At 39.5% G+C, this 26406-nt stretch overlaps 1 protein-coding gene across 8 annotated transcripts; it reads left to right on the top strand.

Annotated features, from left to right (window-relative positions):
• The first annotated feature begins 1064 nt into the window (after positions 1-1064).
• LOC131221624 (kinesin-like protein KIN-14N) lies at positions 1065-25264 on the top strand. Of its 8 annotated transcripts, XM_058216911.1 has the most exons (5): positions 1065-1921; positions 4980-5156; positions 5471-5515; positions 6723-6943; positions 8087-10765. In XM_058216911.1, the coding sequence occupies exons 1-5, from the start codon at positions 1919-1921 to the stop codon at positions 8127-8129; spliced, it is 489 nt and encodes a 162-aa protein (XP_058072894.1). In that variant the 5' UTR covers positions 1065-1918; the 3' UTR covers positions 8130-10765. The 8 variants fall into 8 exon arrangements, 2 of the variants coding, with proteins under 2 accessions (XP_058072894.1, XP_058072895.1); XR_009159503.1 differs by lacking the exons at positions 6723-6943; positions 8087-10765 and adding an exon at positions 25244-25264 and having other exon boundaries at positions 5001-5156; XR_009159500.1 differs by lacking the exon at positions 6723-6943 and having other exon boundaries at positions 5001-5156; positions 7885-10765.
• Positions 25265-26406: the final 1142 nt, after the last annotated feature.

Below are 26406 nucleotides of genomic sequence, written 5' to 3'. Positions count from 1 at the left end.
AAGCTTTATCTTCACGCGCAGGCGTTGTTGGACGTGACAGGCTTGACTGTGACCTGCCTTTGCGCGTCGCTAGAAGTCGAGTCGACTTTTTTACCTAAACGCAAGTATTATTGAAGCTTCGTTCTAATCGACGTCCAGAACATCTCCCTTAATCAGCTTCATCTTCATTTATATGCAGCTTCATCTTCATTTTTATCGACGATCAGCAAGTTCTGTGGGTCTGATCATGAGGTATGCGTTATATCCAAACCGTTCATACATTTGGAGAGCTCGTCTTAAGGCTTGAGATGAAAAATAAGATAGATCTAACTATCAAGTGGACCACACTGGAGATTGAACGTCTACCATTGAAACCCTTTTTGGGGTCACGGAAGTTTTGGATCAATATGAAATTTGTTTTTCCTCTTAAGTCAGATCATTGTGACCTTATGAACAGATTGGATGGAAAATAAACGTTAGGATTGAAAATCTACCATAGAAAGGAACAGTGAAGGCTTAGAATTTCAGGTATTAAGCTTATCGCAACGGAATCGGGCTTTTGATTCAGGGGATTGTCTTCGGGAGGTTTTGTAGTGGTAGTGGGGGCGGATTCTTCCCATCTGTTTGATCGAAGAGGGCTGGTTCTTTTGAGATCTCTGAATTTATTTTTATTTTCTTGTAGTTTTGCCTCGGAGAAGGTCTGCGGTTTTTCTTTTTAATCCGAATAGCTTCGGTCCTGTCCAGATCTTTGATTTTGCTTTCTGGTTATTTATTTATTTATTTATTATTATTTTGCTGGATTTTGATCCCGCTTATTCGTTGGAGGTGAGGTCTAGATCTTTTTGTTGGTGCTCGCTCCTAAGGTTTTACAGATTTTCTTCATCATCAACAGAGTTTCAGTTGGTGTGTTCCCACATTTCTTTAAAGAAATAAAGAAGGTATTTTTCAATTTTCAATTTTCAATTTTCCAAGAGATTGGTTTTGGGTTCAATTCTTTTCCTTTTTATGAAATTTGATGAAGGAAATTTTATTTTATTTTTTTTGCGAATTTCTATGAGATTAGTGTGGTTTTTTATTTATTTATTTATTTATTTATTTTTTTGTGGGTTTACTTTAGTTTTAAATAATTGTGTCTTATTTCAATTTCTGGAAAATTTATTGCAATCAATGGGTTTGTTAGTTTATTATTTATTTTATTTTAAAAATTTCGGTCTATTTTAGTTTTGCTAAATTCAATGAGATGAGGCTGTTTTATGTCAAACGAACTTTTTTTTTCCAGCGAAATTCCATTACAGAAAATGGATTTTTTGTTGATCTGTATTTTCTTAGAGGCAAAAATAAAACAAAAGGAAGAAGAATTAATTGTGATGATTACAGGCTTTAGGAGTAAATATGATTCTTTGCAGGATGAACTTAAAAAAGAGAAAGCCATTGAAAACAGCAGTTTTCTATGATTTTTTTGGTATTATCTATTATTGATATTTGTGTCTTTCCTTTTCTGAATTTAGAAAGGAAGCGATTGATTTTCATAGGAAAGACATTGAGGCAAGAGTTGTTTCTGAAAAGTTGCAAGCTTCTTTGTAAGAATAGCTTGAAGAGGCCCATCAAGAGGCATTAGCCTCCAATCAACCGGGCATGCAGATGTTTAGTTTAATTAATTTGTTGATTCCTTTTTAAATCAATTTTCTTTTTGGATGAATCTCAATTGAAATCCCCATCTGGGTATTGTTGGATTCTGTAGATAGCATTGCTTCAGGATATTAACAAGCGGTTGCAAGAATATAACATGAGTTTGCAGCAATACAACAGCAAGCTCCAGTCAGATGCAGCGTCAGCTGCCGAGAACATTTGAAGTTGCAGAACGAAAAGCGCACAATATGGAAATCTAAGCAACTTGAGGGCTCATAATGGTTTGTTACAAGAACAATTGAATTCTTCCATGGTGAGTATTTCTTACATGTTATTCACTTGCTCATGTTATTACATCTTGTTTTTAAAATAAATTGTTTGATGCCATTGGAATCTATTAGAACTTGTATTTGAATGAGTTTTAAATGTGATTGAATGGTGTTAAAATTCCAGAGTAAGTTTTTGGTGGGAGCAATGGCACATGATCAAATTGTGATAAATCTGGTGCTGGATGTAGAAAAATCTTAGTGATCTTATTTGCAAAGTGAAACATTTCTGGGTTAAGTCCATCTGTTCTACACTTTCCGATTGGCAATCTCATCATATATTCAGTATCACAGTCTCTACCTTTACATGCATGGATAAATGTGGTGTTATTGATGGTGATGGTGACTGAGGACAGATGTTGCTTGCCCTTTGGCCGTATTTTCCGTCTCTAATCATGCTTAACCATATAGGAATTGAGAGCTCATTGTGTGGCATTGCCAGCCAAGAATTGACCAATTTATGTTATTAAGATGATATGTGGCATACCATATTCACTTTGTGGTGAGCTACTTATACATGGCTGAGAAGTAGTTTGTTAAATTCAATCTATGATTGGTTGCATCATATTGAGTCACTTGCCCAGCCAGCTGGGTTTTTGTTGCAAAACTAAAAATCGAACAACCAACCTTGTTTATCAGAACCACACATGCAACCACCATTCTGCAATGCACAATTGTGCTTTAGTTGGGTATTTTAATTATGTTATCTGCTTCCAACAAATTTAAATGCATAAAATAATTAAATTTAATTATAAAATTATTAAAATATCGAGTTGAGTCCATTAAAGAATTTTTTGAGTCTTTGAGTTAACCTGACCCGTCTAGACATCGATTCAAGTTGAGTTTGAACCATGCACCCTAGAACCATCAATAGGAAAGTTCAAGAGGCTTTTGATGAGTGGAGCAATTTTTTCACAACCACACATTTGTTCATGTAATTGTGGTCCGCCTGAAAAGTGGACTGACCTGATTCTGTTTTTGAAAGATGACTGACCTTATTCTTGGGATGGGGAATCATCATAGTTGGCACATATGGTGGTGTGTGCATTAGCTGATTTATAGACATATGTGGGCTTAACAAAGCTACTTGTTGTAACTTGGAACAATTTTAGGGTTCAGCACATGCTGGAGCGAACTTAGTTAAGGGATCTAGGATTGGAATTAAACTGCGGACAGGTTTAGGTTGAATTTTAACTGGTTTAGGGGTTGTGGAAAATAGGCTATGGTTGAAGTTGGGTTGGCTTAGTGACTGAGGTTTAAAGTATCATTGAAAACTGGTGCGTATCGCCCAATACATACTGGTATCACCCATGAACGATAAGGGTGTATCAGCCCCAAACAGCACATGTCAACTCTTTACATTTCAAGATGTTTGGCCCCTGTATAGTAAAGTTGATTTCATAAAAAAATGGTGTTATAAAGAATAACATAGGACTGTAATATTTAAAAAACAGCTTGTGTAAATAATGAACATTACCCTATTATACTTCAGATGTGCATTATGGTGTCATTTTGAAAATGGTGGTTGTTATTTAATGTGTTTCCGTAAGATAATCAATGAAGAGTGGCCATTCCCATTGTAGCGGCTATTATGATGTGTTATGATTCCATTTTTAAATCTTGGTGTCATATCTAAGGCATCCGATGCTAACTTATAGATGCGTGTGAGTTTAGCGAAGCACTTTGTTGCAACTTGGAACAATTTTAGGGTTCAACAGGTGCTGGAGTGAGCTTGGCTAAGGGATCTAGGATTGGGATGAAACTGTGAATGGGTTCAGGTTGAATTTGAGCTGGTTTAGGGGTTGTAGAAAATAGGCTATGGTTGAAGTTGGGTCCCCTTAGTGACCAAGGTTTAAAGTATCATTCAAAACTTGTGTGTATCACCTGATACGTGTCACTGTCACCCATGAACAATTTGTGTGTATCAGCCTTGTATTGGCCTGAAACAACCCATGCCAACTCTTTAATTTTTGAGATGTTTGGCTCATGCATGGTAATGATGATTTAATCGAAAACGGTGTTGTAAAGAGTAATGTAGTACTGTAATATTTAAAAAAACAGCTTGTGTAAATAATGAGCATTACCCCATTATACTTTGGATGTAGATAGCGGTTGTTATTTAACATGTTTTTCCATTAGATAATATAATGAAGAGTGGCCATACCCATTGTAGCAGCTCTTATGATGTGTTACCATTTTTAAACCTTGGTGTTCATCTCTAAAGCATCTGATACTAAACTTACTTACCATTGGAAACATGGCGAAAACATCCCTTCACTTTTGATACTAAACTTACCATCTGATCCTAAACTTATTATTGGAAACAGGGCAAAAATATCTATTCACTTTTGATACTAAACTTACCATCTGATACTAAACTTACCATTGGAAACAGGGCAAAAGCATCCATTCACTTTTGATAAAGTATTCAGCCTTGATGCTTCACAACAAGATGTTTTTGTGGAAATCTGAAAGCTGGTTCAGAGTGCCCTTGATGGTTATAGGTTGATCCAACCCATTTCACTTGTTATGTTCATTATTGAATGGAGTAAATGTCTTTGTGGTTTCTTGAGGGTTCTCCTTTGTATTATGTTCTTTGGGTTAATTAGAACTTGATAAATTCACCAATTGAGGCCGTAATAGATGTAATGTTGGTGTTTAGTTTATGTTTTAGAGGTCTCAGTGGATCGTATTTCAATATATATATGGCAAAGCTTCTCATGGAATAATCAACATTTCTAAAATTATAAAATCTGTTCAAATTGTATAGCCTTGAAAGCGTCTCTTTTAGATTTAAAGATGCACCCACGCATTGTTAATCTTTTTTGCTTTTTAAAGACACCCAATGGTATTAGGTTGAAATTATTCAACGCATGGTTTCAATATCCTCAACTAGTGCTATGTTTTTTCATTCAATATTTCAATGGACACTGTGTCTTGTATGCTATCAGCTAAGGTAGTGTTATTATTTGTATGTTTGAAAATGATTATATGCAGTTTTGGTATTAATTGCAATAAGGTTTATTCATATTTTATGTTTTTTAGCAAGAACGTTGTGGTTGGCAGGTCTGTATATTTGCCTATGGTCAGGTAGGTTTTGGCAAAACATACCATAATGGGTACACTGTAAGATCCCAAACTGAAAGGGCTACCCGTGCATGGGAACAGATATTTCAAATTAGCCCATCGCTTTCATCTCTGGGGTGGACATTCACGATGCAGGTTGGCCTTCAAATTTTTTATTTTTCTTCCTTTAAATGTCTTTCTTTTTCTTCTTTTATACTGACTTCACGACATGAAGAAGGATCTTTTTTTTAAAAAAAGGTTTTGTTTGAAATCATTTTCCCTTTTATCATTTGCTGGCATCGATGTTTGAGATCTGCAATGAATTTATCTGCGATTTATTGTCTCCTATTTGCTTGAGAGGTCTAGATGCTTCACAAATGGACAATGGCCTGCGTGTAAAGCAATACACAATTAAGCATGATTCAAATGGCAATGCATGTCTCTGACATTACAATTGTTGACGTGTGTAGTTTCAAGGAGGTTTCCTCTCTTCTACACCAAGCTGCACAAAGCAGGTTAATCTTTTAAAGGACTTCCTTGTTTTTGTAGATTTACAGTAGTCCTCTTTCCAAATAAGCATGAAAGACATTAAGGGCCCATTTGGACACCACCAAATAACTTACTTTTTCTACTTGCAGCAGTAGATAAGTAACTTACTCGAGATAAGTAACTTATTTGAGATAAGTAAGTGTGGCTTATGATCAATTACTAGTTTTTTTTTTTTCTTTTAAACTTTGAAATTAATCACTTCAGTTTAATAAGTAGAAATCAAGATAAGCTACTTAAGGCATAAGTAGCTTTTCTTAAGTAACCTATGATCCAAACGCCCCCTAAATGATTTTTTGCTATATGGTTTAATTGTGCTAGTTTCATTTATACTATGAGAAGATAAATTGAGAAGTTTTATCTATTAATTATTTTTTGATTTGCACATCTTGTCAAACTGTTTTCTTATGTTTAAGAGTGAAAGCTATGAAATTGTGGTTTGCTTTATGGTTCCATTGTGCTATTGTGCTATTGTGCTAGTTTCTTTTATACTACCCTATGAAAAGACAAATTGAGTAGTTTTCTCATTATATTAATTATTACTGGAGTAACACATCTTGTCAATCTGATGTTTATTTCTTTGTCATCTTATGCCAATTAGAACCTCACAAATTGGGGTAATTGAAGTAGTTTTGGAAGAAAATAATGCTGATTAAAGTCAGATGGTTGTACACAACTAGAAAAATTGAACTAGTAAAGTTCACATAGTAATTAGAAGATCAAACCTCCAAGATTATGCAAATTGACAAACTCCTCATTTTATTGGAAGTAGGCGTACACATACTTGTTCCCTTATCATGTATGTAAATGACCTGCAATCTGGGTAACTTGGTTGGGCCTTAGCTACAAAGTGTCAGGGAGAGTTAGGTAGTATGCCTCATCCTTATTACATCTTCTATTGTCTTTACCCAGACAAAAATGTGAGGTCGCAACTTATGATCATGTAGGGCTTTTCAGAAGAAGAATGATAGTGTGCATATACTCATAAAGAAGTATATGCAGTTCTATCCTCAATCCTCACCTGCTAAACATTTATGGGAATTTGGGACTATTGATTTGGGATTTCACTACATGAATGGGCTGTAGGCCCAGAATTGCAATGATCGGCAACTTTGACCATCCAGTTGTGAGTTTTGCTGGTTGAATGTGAACTGCTGCTTTGTTGTTCGCTTGTAGGCGACTGATCTGATGTCTTCCACAGCTCAACACCGTTGCCTTTTGGCATACGGCAATCAATGTGGTGGACCATTGGAACGACATTCTCAATCGCCTAACATTTCTGTCAATTGTGCCGTGAGTGAATTGCATGGAGTTTCTCAGCAAGTTGAATGCCTAGGAAGTGGGTGGAAGATTTTGAAGAGGGAGAGGGATTTGGAGCATCCCATTAGGTGGAGAAGGTTGAGATAAGTGTTGGAAGTCACAATAAGATCTGTGGTCCTCTATAATAGGGGTCTTTAACAATGCTATTGTCTTAGAAGCTAGTCCTTTTCCTCATTGGGCTTGCTTCAATACAAAATTTGTGAATGTAATAACTTAGAGCGCTGAATCTCGGCTAATTCATTCTACTACTGCAACAGCTTCACATTCTCACCTATTACAGAATCTCTTATGGAGCCCACTTCTCATCATACCATTTGATCCAGTAAAATTAACCATGGAGCTCACAGAATCTCTTATGAATCTAATGTTACCAAAGAGGAATGTGCACAGATACAGCCCCTAGCGTGCCAAGCGTACCATGTTGCAAAACATTTTGTCTAATTCTGAAGAACACCTGGTGTGAATAATTAGGCTGATCCTTATTAGATGGGCCTGACAATTGCAATCAATAGACAAGGAATGATGTAACCCAACATATAGTTGTGGTACACATTAGAGTGGATCTTGTTCTTTTGTGCTGGATGATCTTTTTTATTGTTCCACCAAGCTGGGATGTCTTAGTTTCAGTATCAACAGAGCGATAAATCCATCCCAAACTTCCACAATAACCATAAAAATTCAATAAAAATAAATCACACAACAAACATCCAAACAAACAATAGTCTTGTTCACTACATGGTAGAATGTTATTAAAAAAAATATAAAACTATGGTTAATATATTGATGCTTGATCTGTGGAATTGCTCTAATAAGCTCAACTCATGCTAACTTGTCAGTTCCCTTGTGACTCGGCTTGAAATCTCATCGAGTTGAAGTGACATGGACAAGTTTTGAGTCTAGTCACTGAGTTTTAGAACTATGCATACTGCCCATTAACATGTTTCGAGTGTACATTTTCTTGTACTAGGGTTTGCTTATGTTCTAATAAAATAAGGCTATAATTGGGTTTTTGATGCAGCCCATCCTTATGCTTTTAGCTTAGCACTCCCATGGAAGAAATTTGGGTTTAATGACTTGGTGTTCTGGTCTTCCTGCTCCAATGCTTTCCACCATTCTCTCTCTCCAGTGATTTCCTGTAGGATAGACTGAGAGGTAGAACAAGGGGAGTTCCTTCAGTTGTGGACACACTGTAACCTTGATCTATTGCAAGGAAGTGAAAGCCAGTGCCCCACCACTGCTAATAATGCTTGTCAATTCCCATAATATTTTAAGATGCAAGGGGCAGAGTTGTGGGAGAAGATTGACAGACAACGTCTTCCCCTCCTATAATCTCCTCCCCATAAGAATGTATACTATGATTTGTGTTTCAAACAGGAAAGAGCAATGAAACTGATTTAATACTATTACTTATACACTTTTACTAAAAGCATTGAAAAGATTTAACTTTAAAAAAATATATATATATATTATTGAAAATAGAATGTAATAAATTATTGAAAACATTACTTGATTTCAATGTTTTAGTGGAAAGTAACATGTAATGTCAGCTATGTAGTGTCTGGCGTAGTCTATGTAGCGTCTAGCATATGCAAATTATTACGTGGCATAGGCTACATATGACTCAAGCTATTTCATGAGCTGCATAGCATCAAGGCTAAGCTACGCCACATAACATAAGCTTCACGTTACATAGCATAGCTATTGAAAGCACTGATTCTACCATATCTGCTGGCAAGATGCTCTTAACTTATGACAATCACTACTAGTTATTTTTCTTAGTTTTTGGAAGCTTTCCTGTGGTGCTTGTCCCTTGAATAGCTGTGTCAAATCAGGCAATTCCTCCAGGTCGAGCTCTAGACCTGTCAATGCATCAATATGCAATGTACAATGAACTCCATTTCAGAACAACCGTCAACATGAGGCTCTGCTAAACTCGTTGAATCGAACACTAGCTGAGATAGGCATGTTGACCTTTGCAACTCTCAGATGAAGGCGTCTGCATGTTTTAACATTGAGTGTGTATCAAAGGTCTAAGCCTGTAGCAGAGGCCTTCATGTTAGACCTTTGAATTGCCCACTAGATGGGGTTTAAGCTTGTAGCTTAGTGGTAGATATAGTGTACTTTAACCAGTGTTTTAACTCGCGAATAGTGTGTAGTGTAGTGTTCACCCCTCTGAAGTGTGAGGCATAAGCTACATAGCTACATGCTACTTCTAGATGATAATAATAATAATAATAATAATAATCAAAGTTACACTTCGTTTCACCAATTCATGATATTCTGCACCAAATTAGACTGATTAATAATAAAATTTAAAGAAATTTCATGGTATTTGATGCAACCAAACGCAATGATATTTGAAATAGAAAAATGTAACCAATCATTGAAAACTAATTGATTTTAATGTTATGGCGAAAAATAACTTGTAGTGTAAGCTATGAGCATGTAGCGTGGTCTTTATAGTGTGTAGCATATGCAAATTATCATGTAGCATAGGCTACATGCGACTTAAGCTATTTTCATGAGCAATGTAGTGTAAGCTACACGCTACATAGTATAGCTATTTAAAACACTGACTTTAACATTAAGACCTTGATCTCTTGCCTAGCTTACCTACAAAAAGGGTAGTTGTACAATATTGCCTCTTATATTCTTATACACACTTATAAGGAGTTAGTTGCAGGCATGCAGACTTTGTTGGACAGAATGGACTGACCTATATGCACTTAATAGACTCATTTCAACTTATATGCAGCAATTCTCTGTATATCTGTGTATGATTGTGTATAGTCCATATATGTGCATATAAGTTTGGATCATAGTTAGCAAAATGCCATACATCATACGATGGTACAGGAAATGCTTGGGTTTAAGTTTGGATAATTAAAAGTACAGCCAAAAAAATTTAAACTAAAAAAATACAAAAAATGAAAATTTTAGGTTTATTAAGGTTTCAATGTAATAAAAGGAAAGACAAAAACATGGAAAGTTAACCAAAGAAATCAACAGCCAATCTCTCATCCAATCCAAACATGCTCTTCTACCATCAGTAAAAATTAATCAACACATAATCCATTTCAAAGATATAAAAAGAGTCTATTTTAGATTAACGGTCTTGTGAATAAAGAGACTCAACACATGATACGAATCCTTCCATTACCCAATACCTTACTAGTTCATCAACCTGTATATCATCATGTTCTGGGTAAACTGCAAAATGCATGAAGCAAATATTTTAATTTTTCATCCACTAACTAGTGATAGCTAAATTTCAAATGTAGAAATACATTCCGCTCTGTTCCTTCATTTTCAGGTGCTGAGCCCCCGTGTCCTCAGTGTATTCAGCCACAGCGCTTTGTTGTATTTGCCTCGCTTCCCTTCTGACAATCACCACACTCTCTGTCGACATCCTCGGCAAGTGAGCGTGGATTTGTCAGGACTCCGTATCCGGCCATTTCACAGAACAGTTCCCCAGCTTCCATTTTTGTAAGAGTTTCTATAACATTTGTGTCAGCTTCCATCACGATACCCATTGTTTGTTCAGACCTGCTCTGACCATGAACGGATGTTGTGCCCATCTCCACTACCGTTGGTCGCTGAGGGCTCACAAATGCACGATCGAAGACCCTTTCATCATTGACATCTTTTACCTCCTTGAGCTTCTTAAGGACCCTTTTACCCAATTGGTAGCGAGACCAGTAATTGGTGAAACGGCCATTGAAGATAGTTCTCCTTTGATGGAATTCTGCTTTTATCAAAGTGACCTCCTCCTCAATACGGGCTACCTCTTTAATCCAATTCTGTACTTGGCATGATGATCCCTCATTGGCTTCTTGGAGGTCTTTGCGTTTGCTTGTTAGTGCTTCTGTTGCTCGTATCAGAGTGTTCACATTTTCTTCTATGTTTATGAGATAACCGATATGTCGTTGGGCGGGAGGCCATAAGATGTGGATGATCAGTACAGCTGAAAGAACATCATTCAGGAGAGATTCCATCCGAGAGAGAGAGAGAGAGAGAGAGAGAGAGAGGGTACATGATTGAGAGAGGGGGAAAGGGTACTTACATGATTAATTCCATGTTAATCGCACACGTGCGTGTGAAATCTGTGCGCATGTGCCATACCATGACCTGTTTATGAGATATGAACTTTCCATCAAGTGATGTACACTTCTTTGAGATCTGCTGACATACAACTCAGGGCGTCTTACGACTCAATTGGGCCATATCAAACCAATGAAATTGATGAGTAAAATTTTAACTGTCTGTTTACTTTCTACGTTGTGGCCCACCTGATCCACCTGATGAATGAAATTCTATAATTTTTTAGGAAATAATATCCGAGACTTTTTAACACCTTATGAAATGTTCAGATCTTACACTTTTTTCACCACTTCTTAGTGTGGCCCACATGAGTAGAGGTGGGCATCAAGTCAAGTTGGACCAACTTAGGGCTGATCCTACTCGATTCAGTTTTGAAATAGGCCTGACCGGAACTCGACCTGACCCGGTACCGAGTCCTGCATGCCTGACCCGATCTGAGTCCAGGTCTGGCCTGGGCTAATCCGGACTGAGTCTGAGCTGGTCACAAGTACCGAGTCGAGTCGAGTCGGCACCAACTCGGGTTGGTTGCAGTGGGTATCCACAGGCTGAAATCACAACTCAAAACCGAGATTCACGTGCCAGAATTGCAGCCTATCCATCAGCTACATATCTGAGTGTTATTTGTTTTTAAAATTATTATTTTTAATATATATATATATATATATATATATATATATATGAGTATATTTTCAGATTGAGTCAAGTCAGGACCAAGTTGTATTTCAGGTCGAGTCAAGTTGAGTTACTGGGTGACTTGAACTCGACTCGGTTTGAGTTCGGATTGGACCAAGTCAACTTGATTTGAATCGACTCACCAACTCCATTGGGATTGAGTCGGATCTAAACGAGTTGGACGAGTCGAGTTTGCCAAGTCCCCCCCAGCTCTACACATGGGTCTTGGGTCTGGCTCTTTTTTGGAGTATCGTCTTAACATTAGCTAGCAAAATTGAAGGAATGGATTTTATTTGGACATCATGGTGGACCCACAGAGCTTCCTGCTGCAGCAGCTCCTTACCAGATCTCACACGGATGTTTCACATTTGCACGTGCCTGCGGGTGTGTATTTGCACGGGTATACATGACGTGTGGGATACACCATATCATTTTTTACTTTTATCCCTCCCCACATTGTTCATACCTCCACATGATGGATGGTCCATATCAAGGGTGGCCCTGCATGACGGATGACCCCCATCAAAGGTGGGCTCCACGTGATGGGAAGTGGACATTAAAGGTATGTCTCACATGATGGATATTTAAGATTGAGGTGCGCCCAACATGATGGATGACTTACATCAAGGTGGGCCCTACATAATGGACGGTCCACATCAAAGGTAGGCCCCTAGGGATGGATGACTCACATCAAAGGTGGGGCCTGCACAATGGACAGTACACATCAAATGTGATAAGTCCACAACATTTAATCCATTAGGCAAAAATGGCCAGTAGGTTGAGGGTTTATTATAACCACGATCAATCATGTTATATCCCAAGTCTGAATGTACATATATAAGAGAAGTTTTCCATTAATAGATGTAAATAAAATCAAGTTTTACAAACAATCGACAAGTATGAGAAAATATTCAAGTGCAACATGTGAGTGTTTATACAAGATAAATATTGAACATATAATTTGATGATCAATTTCAATAATACACACAGTAATCAATAAATAGAGATATCAATTATCAGTCGAAATGAAAATACAAACTATCACTTAAAGCTAACATAAAAGCGGAAAGCCCAAGGGGAAAAGTAATCACCTTACGGTTTGATTTGCTTAATAACGTTTGCCACAAAGTGTATGCTTCTTAGTATCAACTCCTACCGAGTCATGAATTCATAGGGTCAGATCCAAGTCTTGCACTTTCTTTATGGCTAAGATCGTAGTCTAGGATTTGGATTGCCCTAGTTAGGATAGTTAAGTCAAAGTTTAGATTTAGGTTTAGCTTTTTGCACTAACGCCCAATTTAAATTAATTAAATCTGAAATTTTCATTAGAAGTGTAGAGATTGCTTACCTTCCTATTTGGGGTGGGGCGGCCTGATTTGAATGGACCTAAATGAGACTTTCTAAGCAATGCCTTCGTCTCAAGCTTGAGTTGATCCGAATGAAGCACAACCTCTTGGTCGTGTAGCTTGGGCAAGCTAATAAAAATAATTGGTCGTTTTAAATCATGGGCTCATCATAACAGTTACTGAGTCGACCCGGAACCGAGTTGACTCAGCTAATTTAGACCTGGTTAAAATAATTAACTGGTGAATGGCGTTCGCACTAAGATTTAGACTAGAAAATCGATGAATGATATTGGTTTACTAGTTGAGTCCAGCCTTGAAATGGACAGGAACTCGGTGAGTCACTAGGTCATGTCGTGTGAGTGCTGAAAATGAGTTGACTCACTCAAGTCAATCAGCCATCATCACAAGCACTAGGCCGCTGAGATGAACCGCTCTAAATTAGTGTAGAGTGCTCCATAGGTCAGTTCATTTGCCAGGTCATGGCCCACCAAGCTTGCCCCAAACCGAGTTGCTTTACCAACTCGACTCAGTAGCGACTCACTGACGGAATCAGACTCAAATCACAACATGGTTCAAAGAACCCACGACTGATGGTGAGTTGAGACTAGAGTCCGCCTTTTGGAGTTGATAGGGATCAACTCTCGTGATTAAAGGTGGAGCTGATAGGGACTCGGAGATTACCGAGTCAGCTCCCGTGATTGAAGGCTAGTCGACTCAGCTCGTTACAATAGTTCTATTCTAATGACGATTCAACTTTGCTTTGTTACTACTTAGTAAATCGAAAATTGAAACACACCCACCTGATCGGCGCTGCGATTTAGAGTGACTCAGTGACTAGGTGAGTGGACTCGGGTAACAGCTGCTCCCATTGCAACTAGATAAGCCCGATTCGATTTGCTAGCTAAACCCCGACGAGCAGACATAACTGACCTGGTTCCGGGGTTCCTTCAGCATGATTGGAGAAACTCGAGCTGCTTGAACTCAGTGAAGCAACACCCAAACATCTTTGGCGAACTCAAGAGTTGGCAGAGTCGACTCGGTAGCTCAGCAACCCACGCCAGTAGCTCGCGAAGATGGGCCTTCAATCTCTCTCCTCATCCGCACTCCTCTCCCTCCCTTTTCTTCATCTTTTGGGATGCTTAAAGAGGCCATGGCTCCACTAGACTTAGTTTGTCGAGTCGGTGCAATGTGGCACAACTCTCGCACCATCCCACTCGATTCTTGATCATGATGGGTTGTATGACTGATCAGAGAAGATGAAGTGGCTGATCATGATGATTCTTGATCTATGGCCCCATTCTCCAATTTATTACTTTTGGATGGACCGGATGGGTCCACCGATCATTATGTGGCCCACCGTTCATCACGACATCCCTATATAAGTGATGGGTCCCGATATTTTCAGCCGTGCGTAAATTCTTGCACAAAGGAGAATTTCTCACGAAGCACCTTATCTCCATGGAATGGGCTGTTGTTTGCCCTATAATGAACACTACTGATGGCTTCAGAAGAGCCTTTAGAGGCTCACGAACGGCCGGGATCGATCCACCTGGAAAGGGAAAGATTCTCTCTATCGTTCGAAAGTTATGGGTGAAAATCTTAAAAGAGGGGCGATTGGAAGGTTGGGATGCTCCGGAAGGGTTAGGATGGGGTGAGGAGTCCCACAAGGATCGCCAGCACGGTCGCTGCATGAGGTCTTTGTCATTGGAAAAACCTCCACCTGTAACTTTGAAATTGCAGTTTTACCGTTACAAGCGAAACTTAAAGATATGTCTAATATCCTAGAAGGGAGTGAATAGGATTTTTCAAAAATTTATTTAAACAATTAACATGCACTTACTTCTAGACATACAAGTAAATAAATCTAAGTGAGAAGAAGTGTATAAACATAGTTTATTTAATGAAATACATCATTTATGCATTTTGTTAAACATGTTTGTTGCAGAAAATAAACAGCGTATATTATTCAACCAAACATAATAAATAAAGATTTAAATTATTCACCACAATGCACTTGATGTATAGTGTTCAGATACGTGCCTACTCCACTCCTGACTGACCCACTCTCTCGTATAGTGTGTCAGATTTCATTATTCTAATAGTTTTAAATTAGGTTCACCATAAACCTTTGCAACCTACACAAGGTCTACGTTTTCCATCCATTGTCGATGACCTACAGAAGGTCTTATCAAGTCTTACATAAAAACTTGAGAAGTCCTACACAAGGACAACAAAAACGTACTCTTCCGTCGGAAGCCTACACAAGGACTTGTTGAGTTTGGAAGTTCAAACTTTGAAACCCAAGTCTACACAAGGAATGGTTTCTAAACACAATGGATTCTTGATACTTACCTAAAAGTGAGTGATCCCCATTAAGCACTTTGATGAAGATTTTCTTGAATGGTGAAGGATCTTTAGTTCCTTTGTATCGCAATTGTATGATGATGCTTCGTTGAAGATGCTGAGTTTGTTGGGTCAAGGTTTGATGAATCATAACTATGTATTGATGGGTCTTTAAAAACTAGTTAAGGATCCCCATGGCTGAACATTCAATACTTACTAGATACAAATTTGCCAATGAACGTGATTGCTAGAGCATTAATGAATGTTGGAGTTTATTGTTCAATCTAAGCTTTAAATGTTTCAATGATTGCCTTTAAGACAATGATTGAATGATGAACTTAATGAGGAAAGAGAGCTTGAGAAGATGGATATTAACTCTCACAAAGTTTTCTCGATAACTCATCGAATTACTAAGAAATACCTCAAACAAATATATAAGAAAGATTTGCAACGGTAAAAAATGAGCAGAAAACTTCAGGTTCGATGTCATCAAAGTGTCCCTTTGATGGCATCGATAAATTCAATAGATTAATTCAAAATGTTGCTGGACAGTTTTTGTAAATTTGATGATGCCATCAAGTGACCTTCGATGTCATTAAAGATGTCATCCGTGATGAAAGTGATAGTACTTGCGCTTATCCCGCTGGCCCACCTTTGTCTTCATATAGCTCGGCCAATGTAGCAACCTTTTTGTCTCAGATATCTAATAAGATCTGCTCCGGAGATGTGTTGAGGGGGGTATACGAGCTGAATTTGCTTTCTGGTCTTCTACTCGGCCTCCGATCATGAGAGACACTGTCATCCACCCTTCTTTTGTTCGCCTGCGGTAGCACTTCATCCTTCCATCTCTTTTCCTTAGATGATTGCTTCGAAGCTTGATTGCTCTTTTACAAATTGAAGAACTCTTCCGTGTTCGTATACTTTTAAGCCTGACTGATTAGCTCTCCCAATGTAGTCGGAAGGTTCTTTCCTATTGAGAAGAGGAATCGTTTGTCCTTGAGCCCACTGATCATAGCAGTTAGAGCCATTTTGTCGGAATAATCATCCACTTGCAGAGCCTTCTCATTAAAGCGTGATATGTAATCTCTCAGTGACTCGCCATTCTTTTGTTTGAGGGTGAGTAGATGAGTCGACGACTTACGACTCTTCTTTCCGATGATAAACTGTGTCATAAATGCCGTACTGAGCTCAACAAACGTACTGATCGACTTCGGCTTAGGCAGTCAGTACCAACTCCTTGCTGCCCCTGTGAGGGTTATGGAGAATGTTCTACACATCATCGCCTCTGATGCTAACTGGATTTGCATCTAAGAGCGTTATGATTCTATATGCTCGGTCGGGTCCCCAGAACCTGAATATTGAATGACGGGGGGCATTCTGAACTTCGGAGGCATTGCCGTGCCCATAATGTCGCTGGTGAACGGAGGTTCGGATTCTTCCATCATTGCATCTACTGCTATCGGAGTCTGTGTCTGCTGACCCTGTTGCATACTTTTGATCTGGTTCCGAAGTTCATCGATTTGGGCTTCCCATGGATCTTTGTTCTCAGCGACGGTTTCTCGAGGGACCTCGACCTCAGGCGTCTTACCCCTTCTCCTCCTTTCTAGCTCATGGCGGAGGTCGATCGGAGCCGGCGCCGAGGTCTCAGATATGTAGGTCTGCGCTCGAGTTGTTGCATTCTATGCGGGATTTGAAGCCCGAGCTTATATGCTCTGAGAAGCTCCCGCACATGAACTTACATGAACAGGTTGTTCTTCTGCCACTGGGGTGACCTCTCCCTAATCAGGTGGTGGTTGTTGTCCTGTCCTCTGCTACTGCTTCATTTGGTTTATTTTGCCGAACAATGTCTGAACCTGGTTTTGTAAGACACGATACCTGCCTCATCGACTCCGAGTCCGTTGAGACGGGCCTATTGGAGCTGATTCAGCATGAAGTGTTAAAGATTAGCGTTGTTACCCAGTAGGTTCAGGTTCTTCCATTGCTACTATAGGTGCTTTCTTTTTTCCTCTCACCATTGTTGGTAGATTTACTAAGACCTTTTGTTACGTTTCCCTCAGACGACGCCAAAATGTTGATGCAAGAATCTGGATTGCCCCAACCGATCACCGAACGCTCGTGCCGAGCCCTATGAACCTACACAGAAGTAGGACAAAGGAGACCCTAGCTAGAGCGGAGGACCCTTCAATGCCAAAGTCAGGCTAGGGAACTGGGTCTAAGTTGTGTAGCTGGGGGTTAGGGCGTGAGACATTGCGTCCCTTCGTATGCTCACGAATCCCTTGTTTATACCTTTTCCTCAAGGCGAACGTGTTCGTCAATCTCGGCACGATCCTCGCGGCACGATCCTTGCCGTTGAACAAGAATGGAAGGCGTATCGATGTGGGTTGTCAGCAGTAGATTGTGCATCGGATATCACTCTAGTCGCGTGATACTGGAGTTGATTCCCGAGCGTAGCTATCAGACATTCCTTTGTCCGAGCCGACCCTTATAGTCTGACCCTATGGTCGGTCCGATCCAACCCTTACAATCTGTCCCTATAATCGGGTCGGCTTTAGTTGTTCGCTAAACAAGGGTTCAGTTGCGGTGGTTGGACAAGACCTGTAGTAACCGCTTCCTGATTCCTGGTCGGCATCAAAGCTTTACCATAGGACTTGGAAACTATGCCTAGGTCAGTATGACAGGGTCGGTGCGGATGAAATATCATGAGTCTGAGGCCTTGATAGGCCATCGACCTCTACTGAGCTCGGCTCGGATTTTCCCATGACAATACGTAACTTTTGTGGCCATAAATATATTTCAACGGTGGTCACTGAATCCCCACTTTCCTCTCTTGCGGCTCACTTGAATTTTGGATCCATGTCATTTTCGGTCGAATGCCCTAAAATAATCTTTCAAAACGGATGCACGGATGGATTTCTCACAAACATCACGATGGCCCCATCTAGCGTCCTAACGCGGGAACTTCTGAGAAGGAAATCAGAGGCCTTTAATGGCCGACATCCCCATTCCCACCATTCGGTATACGGCGGACTTTAAGTTTATGACAGCCTGGTTTTTTTGACTAATTTCCAAACATGAACGGGTGCAACACGTTCATTACAGTGGGTCGATGGTTGTTTTAGCCCGAAACGGATTGGCTACTCCCCACCAGCCAATGGCTGGTGGTCGATGCTCTTTGGGGATGTATGTGTTTCATCCATGCTGTCCATCTATTTTTCTTGATCATTTTATGTATGAGACAAAAAATGAGGTATATCCCAATCTCAAGTAGACCACGTTAAAGGAAACAGTGTTGAATTAACGTTGACCATTAAAAACTTTTTGGGGATGTATGTGTTTCATCCATGCTGTCCATCTATTTTTCTAGATCATTTTATGATATGAGACAAAAAATGAGGTATATCCCAATCTCAAGTAGACAACATAAAAGGAAACAGTGTTGAATTAACGTTGACCATTAAAAACTTTTTGGGGGCCATAAAAATTTTGGATCAAGCTGATCTTTGTTTTTTCCCTTCATCTGGGTCTGTATGACATAATCAACCGATTGGATGTCAAATAAACAGTACATTGGGCTTTAGGAAGATTTTAATGATGGATATCCAATCCCTATTGCTTTCCTGTGGTGTAGTCCACCTGAGATTTATATCTTTCTCATTTTTGCAATCTAAGCCTAAAATGACCAATAAAAATGGATGAAACACGTACATCATGGCTGGGAGAGTAGCCAATCCGTTTCCGTTTGGGGCTGGACATGAATTGCATATTAGACGGTGGTCTGTGGGTCCCACATGATGGATGCATTTTATCTATGTTGTCCATCCATTTTAGATCATTGGTTTAGGAAATTATCCCAAAAATGAAGGAGATCTAAATATGCTGGAAACCTAGTTGGGGCCCACCAAGATTTTTGTTAGAAATTCACACCGTCCTTCCGTTTCGTGAGCTCATTTGAAGACTTTAAGGCAAAATCGAGCAGGATACGGGACGTAAATGAGCTGCACCGTATGAAAAGGTTGGTAGGGAAAACATCATAGTGGGGCCCACAGAGCACCACTATTTTGAAAACAGGAAAGCGAGGGCACATGTGCCACTAGCGTAGGGCAAATCCCCCGTCATTATTAGTCTTCAGTACTATCGACCGGACGCGGGTCGCGTCCTACCGTCCGGGCGGGCGGGGCTCTTTGGGGCCAACGTGATGTAATTGTTTTATCCACGCCGTTAATCGTTTTTCTCAGATTATTTTAAGGTATGAGACAAAAAATGAGGCAGGAACAACGCTTAAGTAGACCATAAATTGGGGATTGAACGTACACCATTAAAAATTTATTGGGCGCTAGAGAAGTTTCGGATCAACCTGATATTGGTTTTTTCTCTTCATCCACGTCTCTCTTCATCCACGTCTACATGACCTTATGAATAGGTTGTATGGTAAAAAAAAATTCACGGTAGCCCTTAGAAAGGTTTCAACGGTGAGTGTCATTATCACTTCAGCTTCCTTTGGTGTGGTCCATTGGAGCTGTGAACCTATTTAATGTTTTGGTTCATATCTTAAAATGATCTGAGAAAAATAATTAATGGCATGGATAAAACACTTACATCACGGTGGGCCCCACAGAGCCCTGCACTGACGGATTACTGTCCGGGCGGGGTAGGACGCAATCCGCCTCCGTCAAAAGTAGGAAAGATATGCATATTACGGAAACGGATTGGCTATTCCCTGCCACCAGCCCAATGGCTAGTGATTGTTGCTTTATGGGCCCACAATGATGTATGTGTTTCATCCATTCCGTTCATTCATTTTTACAGATCATTTTAGGGCTTGATCCAAAAAAATGAGAGGGACATAAATCTCAGGTGGACCACACCACAGGAAAACAATAGTGATTGGATATCCACCATTAAAATCCTCCAAATGCCTACTGTCCTGTTCATTTGACGTCCAATCTTTTAATTAGGTCATATAGACCTGGAAGAAGGGAAAACAACAAAGATCAGCTTGATCCATTTCATTCAACATCGTTTTGTGTAACGTGGTCCGCTTGAGATTAAGATATACCTAACTTTTGATCTCATACCATAAAATATCTAGAAAAATAGATGGACCCATCATGATGTATGTATTTAATTCATTCCGTTCAATTATTTTTCAGATCATTTTATGGTATGAGACCAAAATTTAGGTATATACTAATCTCAAGGGACCAGATTACAGGAAATATTGTTGAATGAGTGTTGACCATTAAAAATCTTTTGGAGGCCATAAAAGTTTTAGATCAAGCTGATATTTGTTTTTTCCCTTCATCTGGGCCTGTATGACCTAATCAACAGATTGGATGTCAAATAAACAGTACAGTGGACCTTAGGAGGATTTTAATGGAGGATATCTAATCACTATTGTTTTCCTGTGGTGTGGTCCACCTAATATCTATATCCCTCTAATTTTTTGTATCAACCCCTAAAATGATCTGCAAAAATGGATGAACGGAATGGATAAAACAAATACATCATGGTGGGGCCCACAGAGCACTGACCACCAACCACGGGATGGGTAATCCGTGTCCACTGTGATTAAACGATCATTTCTTTTGCTTGGCGCACACGAAAACGGACGCGGATTTCGTGAGAAAGTTCCTGCGCGCTGGGAAATAGGTCGGGCTCCCCGTGATGTTCCGTGAGAAGTCCACCCTGTATATTCGTTCCTTAAACTCATTTTAAGACATATGGCTAAAAATGGGCCAGATCTAATACTCAAGTGAGTCGAAAATGTGAGGATTAGGACCACATATATAAGGTTTGAATCATGATAATATTTATATTTTCAGTTCATCCAGACTTAATTAGGAATGGATGAAACACATACATCATGGTGGGGGCCACCGAGCACCAGCCACGGGATGGCTAATCCGTTTCGACTGTGATTAAACGAACATTTCTTTTGGTTGGCGCACACGAAAACGGACGTGGATTTCGTGCGAAAGTTCCTGCGCGCTGGGATATAGGTGGGGCTTACCGTGATGTTCCGTGAGAAGTCCACCCTATATATTCGTTCCTTAAACTCATTTTAAGACATATGGCTAAAAAATGGGCCAGATCCAATACTCAAGCGGGGTCGAAAATGTGAGGATTAGGGCCACATAAGGTTTGAATCATGATAATATTTATATTTTCAGTTCATCCAGATTTAATTAGGAATGACGTTATAAACGGTATGGATGACTGTCCACCTAGGAATTTCCCTTCCCACCTTTTCATTTGGTGCGCGTATCCTTCTCAATTTTACTCAAGTCCTAAAATGAATTCACATTAACGGATGTACAGCGATGGACCCCACATAGGTTTCCTACGCCGGAACTTCTTGCCAAAGGCTTTTCCAGGAAATCCGCTTCTGCACAATAAAAAGCTAGTTTATTGAAAAAGCACCACACCACCATTTCCACATGGAAAAAGACATTAAAAACGCGAGTCCATTAAAAAAACACCGAACTCCGTTTCCACACGGAAACAGACATTAAAAAGCTAGTCTATTCAGAAAGGACAGTCTCCATTTCCACAGCAAAAAAAATGTCGGTGCTAATATGCAATTCATGTCCATCTCTAGACGGAAACGGATTGGCCACTATCCCTGCCACCAACCCGGTGGCTGGTGGTCGGTGATCTATGGGCATACCATGATGTATGTGTTTCATCCATTCTGTTCATTCATTTTTACAAATCATTTTAGGGTGTGATCCCAAAATTGAGAGAGATATAAATCTTAGGTGGACCACATCACAGGGAAACAATAGTGATTGGATAGCCACCATTAAAATCCTCTTAAGCCCACTGTACTGTTTATTTGACATCCAATCTGTTGATTCGGTCATACAGACCTAGATGAAGGGAAAAAACAAAGATAATCTTTATTGAAAACTCTCAAAAATTTTCTAATGGTCGATGTTTATTCAACACTGTTTCCTATAATTTGGTCCACTTGAGAATGAGATATACCTTATTTTCGGTCTCGCACCATAAAGTGATCTAGAAAAATAGATGGGTGGTATGGGTGAAACACATACATCATGTGGGGCCCATAGAGCACCGACCATTAGCCATTGGCTGGTGGCCGGGGGAGTAGCCAATCTGTTTCCTCTCCAAACCATTAAAATGATACAAGATGGTGGGCCCCATAGAGTGGGTCCTATAATTGTTGGGCAAAACGGGTGTTATAAAGGACAATAGCTCCTACTGAAACTGGAACATCCATCTTGTTTAGCCAACATAGCTGTAACACCCCTGTTCTCGAAACCTGAGTACAGTACTCGTTTTCTAAAGACCCGAGTGTTATCTTTTAAAGATAATCCAAATTTCTCTTACATTTTATTTCCCATCAGAGTAAGCAATTTAGTAGAATAGAAACAAATCAAGTATAAGAGGGAGTTCCAATATACATAACCAAATATTCGAATGGCTACCTGAAAACTTGTACAAATCAATGTCTTAAGTTTTTACAGTACATATTAATTACAAATGAAATCAGGATTAGAGAGTCGAAAGATCATCTGGCTCCTCCTATTCCACATGAACACCAGCATGCATATCCTTTACGTCTCCCGCACATTGATTATGGTTTGATAGCGTCAATAGCTATCGCAGTGAGGTATAATCCCTAAGATTTATCGTATCATCAAGATAATTAAACATAATTATCAGGAACAGTATACAATAAATATTTTACAATGATTATCATAATAATAAGACAAAGTTCATCAGATACGCATATATTGAATAAATTTCACCAAGATATCCTTATTTAATTACATGAATGTATGCACATCCTCACAGACCTAGAGATGCACATCGAGCTGGCAAAAGGTCACCCAAGGATAACTAACCACCTAGAAAAGTACTCAAAGGTATTCCCTAAGGAGAACTGACCACCCGTGCAACGAAGACACCCAAGGTGAACTAGTCTCCCAGAAAAGTACTCAAAGGTACCCTCTAAGGAAGACTAGCCACCTGGAAAAGTCCATGCAATAAGGACAACCCATAGTGGTTCGAATGGATGTGATAATAACTTAAGATCACCCGGTAAAATACTCCATGATACAACCCATAATGACCATAGTGACATTACATACGTTCACTAATTAGAGATATTAAAGTTGATTTATTAATTAAATTCAAACCCCTATAAATATACCATGCATAGCTACTTTTGGATTGAAGTTGATTCTCAATTTAGGCTGCCAAACACAATAGGAAATTTCAAATCTAGGGGGTTTCAAATCCAGGTGGTTCCGAATCCACACTCCCAAATGGGCCCACTAGTAGTCATGATTTGGTTTGTCGAGTTTTGAATCTACTAATTAAGTCCGTTCATTATTCTCATGACATGCCGAGAGTCCTATTTATTTAATTGATCTAGACTTACAATGGTTCTTGAATTGCCTATTGACGGTGGTTCTTGAATTCTCTATTGATGGTTTTATTAAAGTCCCACTCATTGGATTGGTTTAGATTTTAATGGTTCTTGAATTACCTCTGCATGGTTTTATCGAATTCCAATAGATGTTTGGAGAATAGTTTATTCCGAATTTGGGTGGGGGTGTCTGTACCTCAACTCTCCAACAACATGTGTTGGGTTGTGGGCCCCACCATAATGTACGGGTTTTATCCACGCTGTCCATCCATTTTAGCAACTCATTTTAGGGCATGAGCCCACAAATGAAGCAGATCAAAAGCTCAAGTGGACCACACCACATTCAACTGTGGTGATTGAACTCCCACCATTAAAGAAGTAAACTTCGCTGTGGCCAAAAAAGTTTTGTATAAGCCGATATCTGTGTTATCCATTCATCCATGCCTGTGTGACCTAATCAGCAGGTTAGATGGCAAATAAACTTTACAGTGGGTGCTAGGAAGCTTTTAATGGTGGGCATTCAATCATCACTGTTTTGCTGTGGTGTGGTCCACGTTGGATTTGGATCTGCCTTCTTCTTTATCATGCCCTGAAATAATGATCCAAAATAGACGCACAGCATAGAAATCGGATTGCTAACTGAGTTACTCAGTACCCTTTTACGTACTGAGTAAACTCTATTGGGCCCACGGTGAATGTATGTGGTTTATCCACACCATCCAACTGTTTTTCCAGCTCATTTTAGGGGTTGAGCACAAACTTGAATCCTATCCAAATCTCAAGTGGACCATACCACAGGAAACAGTGGAAATAATGATTTCCAAGGTTGAAACCTTTCTAGGCCCCAGAGTTATGTTTATTTGTCATCCAACCTGTTCATAAGATCACAAAAACATAAATGAAGGGAAAAAAACAAATATCGTACTGATCCAAAACTTATGTGGCCCCCAAGAATATTTCAACCGTAGTCATTCAATTCACACTATTTCCTATGGTGTAGTCTATTTTAGCTTTGAATATGTTTCATTTTTGGGCATAGGCCTTAAAATTATCTGGTAAAATGAATGGACTGATTGGATAAAATACATAAATTACAGTGGATTCCACAGAATTTACTCAGTACCCAATCCACAGCATGAATAAGAAGTTGGTTTTGTCCAACAAATCTTATTCTGGAAGTATTATTGGACAGTAAACATCACAATTTAGTTGGCTGATCAACTTGAGAGATAATGTGTGTCTCATATAATTTCTAAGCGCCTGCTTATCATGCATCATACCAAGTCAGAGTATTAAATGTGCACTGCATTTTATGGTCTTCCACCATGAGTAAAATAACATTGATTTCTTTTGCTTAACCCATACGGAGATGGACGTTCCAGGAAGCTCGACTCGTCCAAAAGCGAACTCCATTCCCACCACAGCCATGGATCGATTACGTGTTACCCGGCTAATACGTTAGTGGGTGTTACGTACCCTGACCGTGTGGGGCCCAACCTGTTGATTTTTTTGTATAGGTGTGCCCTACGTTAAGGGCCGCACCTGATCCGCTCTGAGAAATTGCATGAAGCATGCGGACGCGGATTTCCTGCGAAAGCCTTCGGCAGGAAGTTCCTGTGCAGTGATGCTAGGTAGGGCCCACCGTGATGTTTGTGAGAAATCAAAACTGTCCACCCGGATTAGGTGGTATGCATGATATATTTACAGGGGAACGGATTATGTGTTACCCTGACCGTGTGAGGTCCAACCTGGGGCCCAGCTCGATGAATGTGTTGTATATCCACGCTGTCCGTCCGTTTTTCCAGCTCATTTTAAGAGGTTTTCTCAAAAATTAAGCAGATCCAAATTTCAAATGGACCACACCGCAGAAAGCAGCGGAGACAATGATGCCTTTTGTTAAAATCTTCCTATGACCCACCATGATGTTTATTTGCCATCCAACCAATTCATATGGTCACACACAGACGGGAAAGTACAAGTATCAGTTTGATTCAAAACTTCCGTGGTTCAGAAGAATTCTTTTAATGGTTAATCACCACTGTTTCCTGTGATGTGGTTCACTTGAAATTTTGATCTACATAATTTTCTAGATCACATCTTAAAATGATATGTTCATCACTCTAAAAATAAAGAAGATCCCAATGTCAGGTGGACCATATTATAGGAAACAGTGGTGATTAAACAGTCTACCATTAAAAAATTCCTAGGGCCCACTGAAAAGTTTTCTTAATTAATGTTTATTTTCCATTCATTCTGTTGATGAGGTTATACAAAACTGATGCATGGATAAAACAAATATCAGTGTGATACTAAAACTTTTGTGGCCCATAAATGCTCAATCACACTGTTTCCTACAGTGTGGTCCACCTGAGAATTAGATATAGTTAATGTTTGTGATAATAATATAAAATGATCTGAAAAAACGGATGGACGGCGTGGATATAGAGTACATACCTCAAGGTGGGCCCAGAGAAAGAGCTCTTGGGTGAGGTCGGGGCCGTACCTAATCGGCTCTCGAATTTCTGAGAACCTTTGCATCACGAATCGGAAGCGGGTTAGCTGATGTACCATACACCACCGATCTGGCTCGTGTGTGTACATGTCGTGCGCGAAGACGAGCGCTGACCCTCCGGATAAACTGTTCAAATGACATCAAAGTTATATGGCACTACAATGATGT

Source organism: Magnolia sinica, chromosome 12 (assembly GCF_029962835.1).
Source record: "Magnolia sinica isolate HGM2019 chromosome 12, MsV1, whole genome shotgun sequence".
In the NCBI taxonomy this organism is placed as follows: Eukaryota; Viridiplantae; Streptophyta; class Magnoliopsida; order Magnoliales; family Magnoliaceae; genus Magnolia; species Magnolia sinica.
The sequence above is the reverse complement of the archived record's forward strand: the minus strand, read 5'-3'. Positions and strand labels throughout refer to the sequence as shown.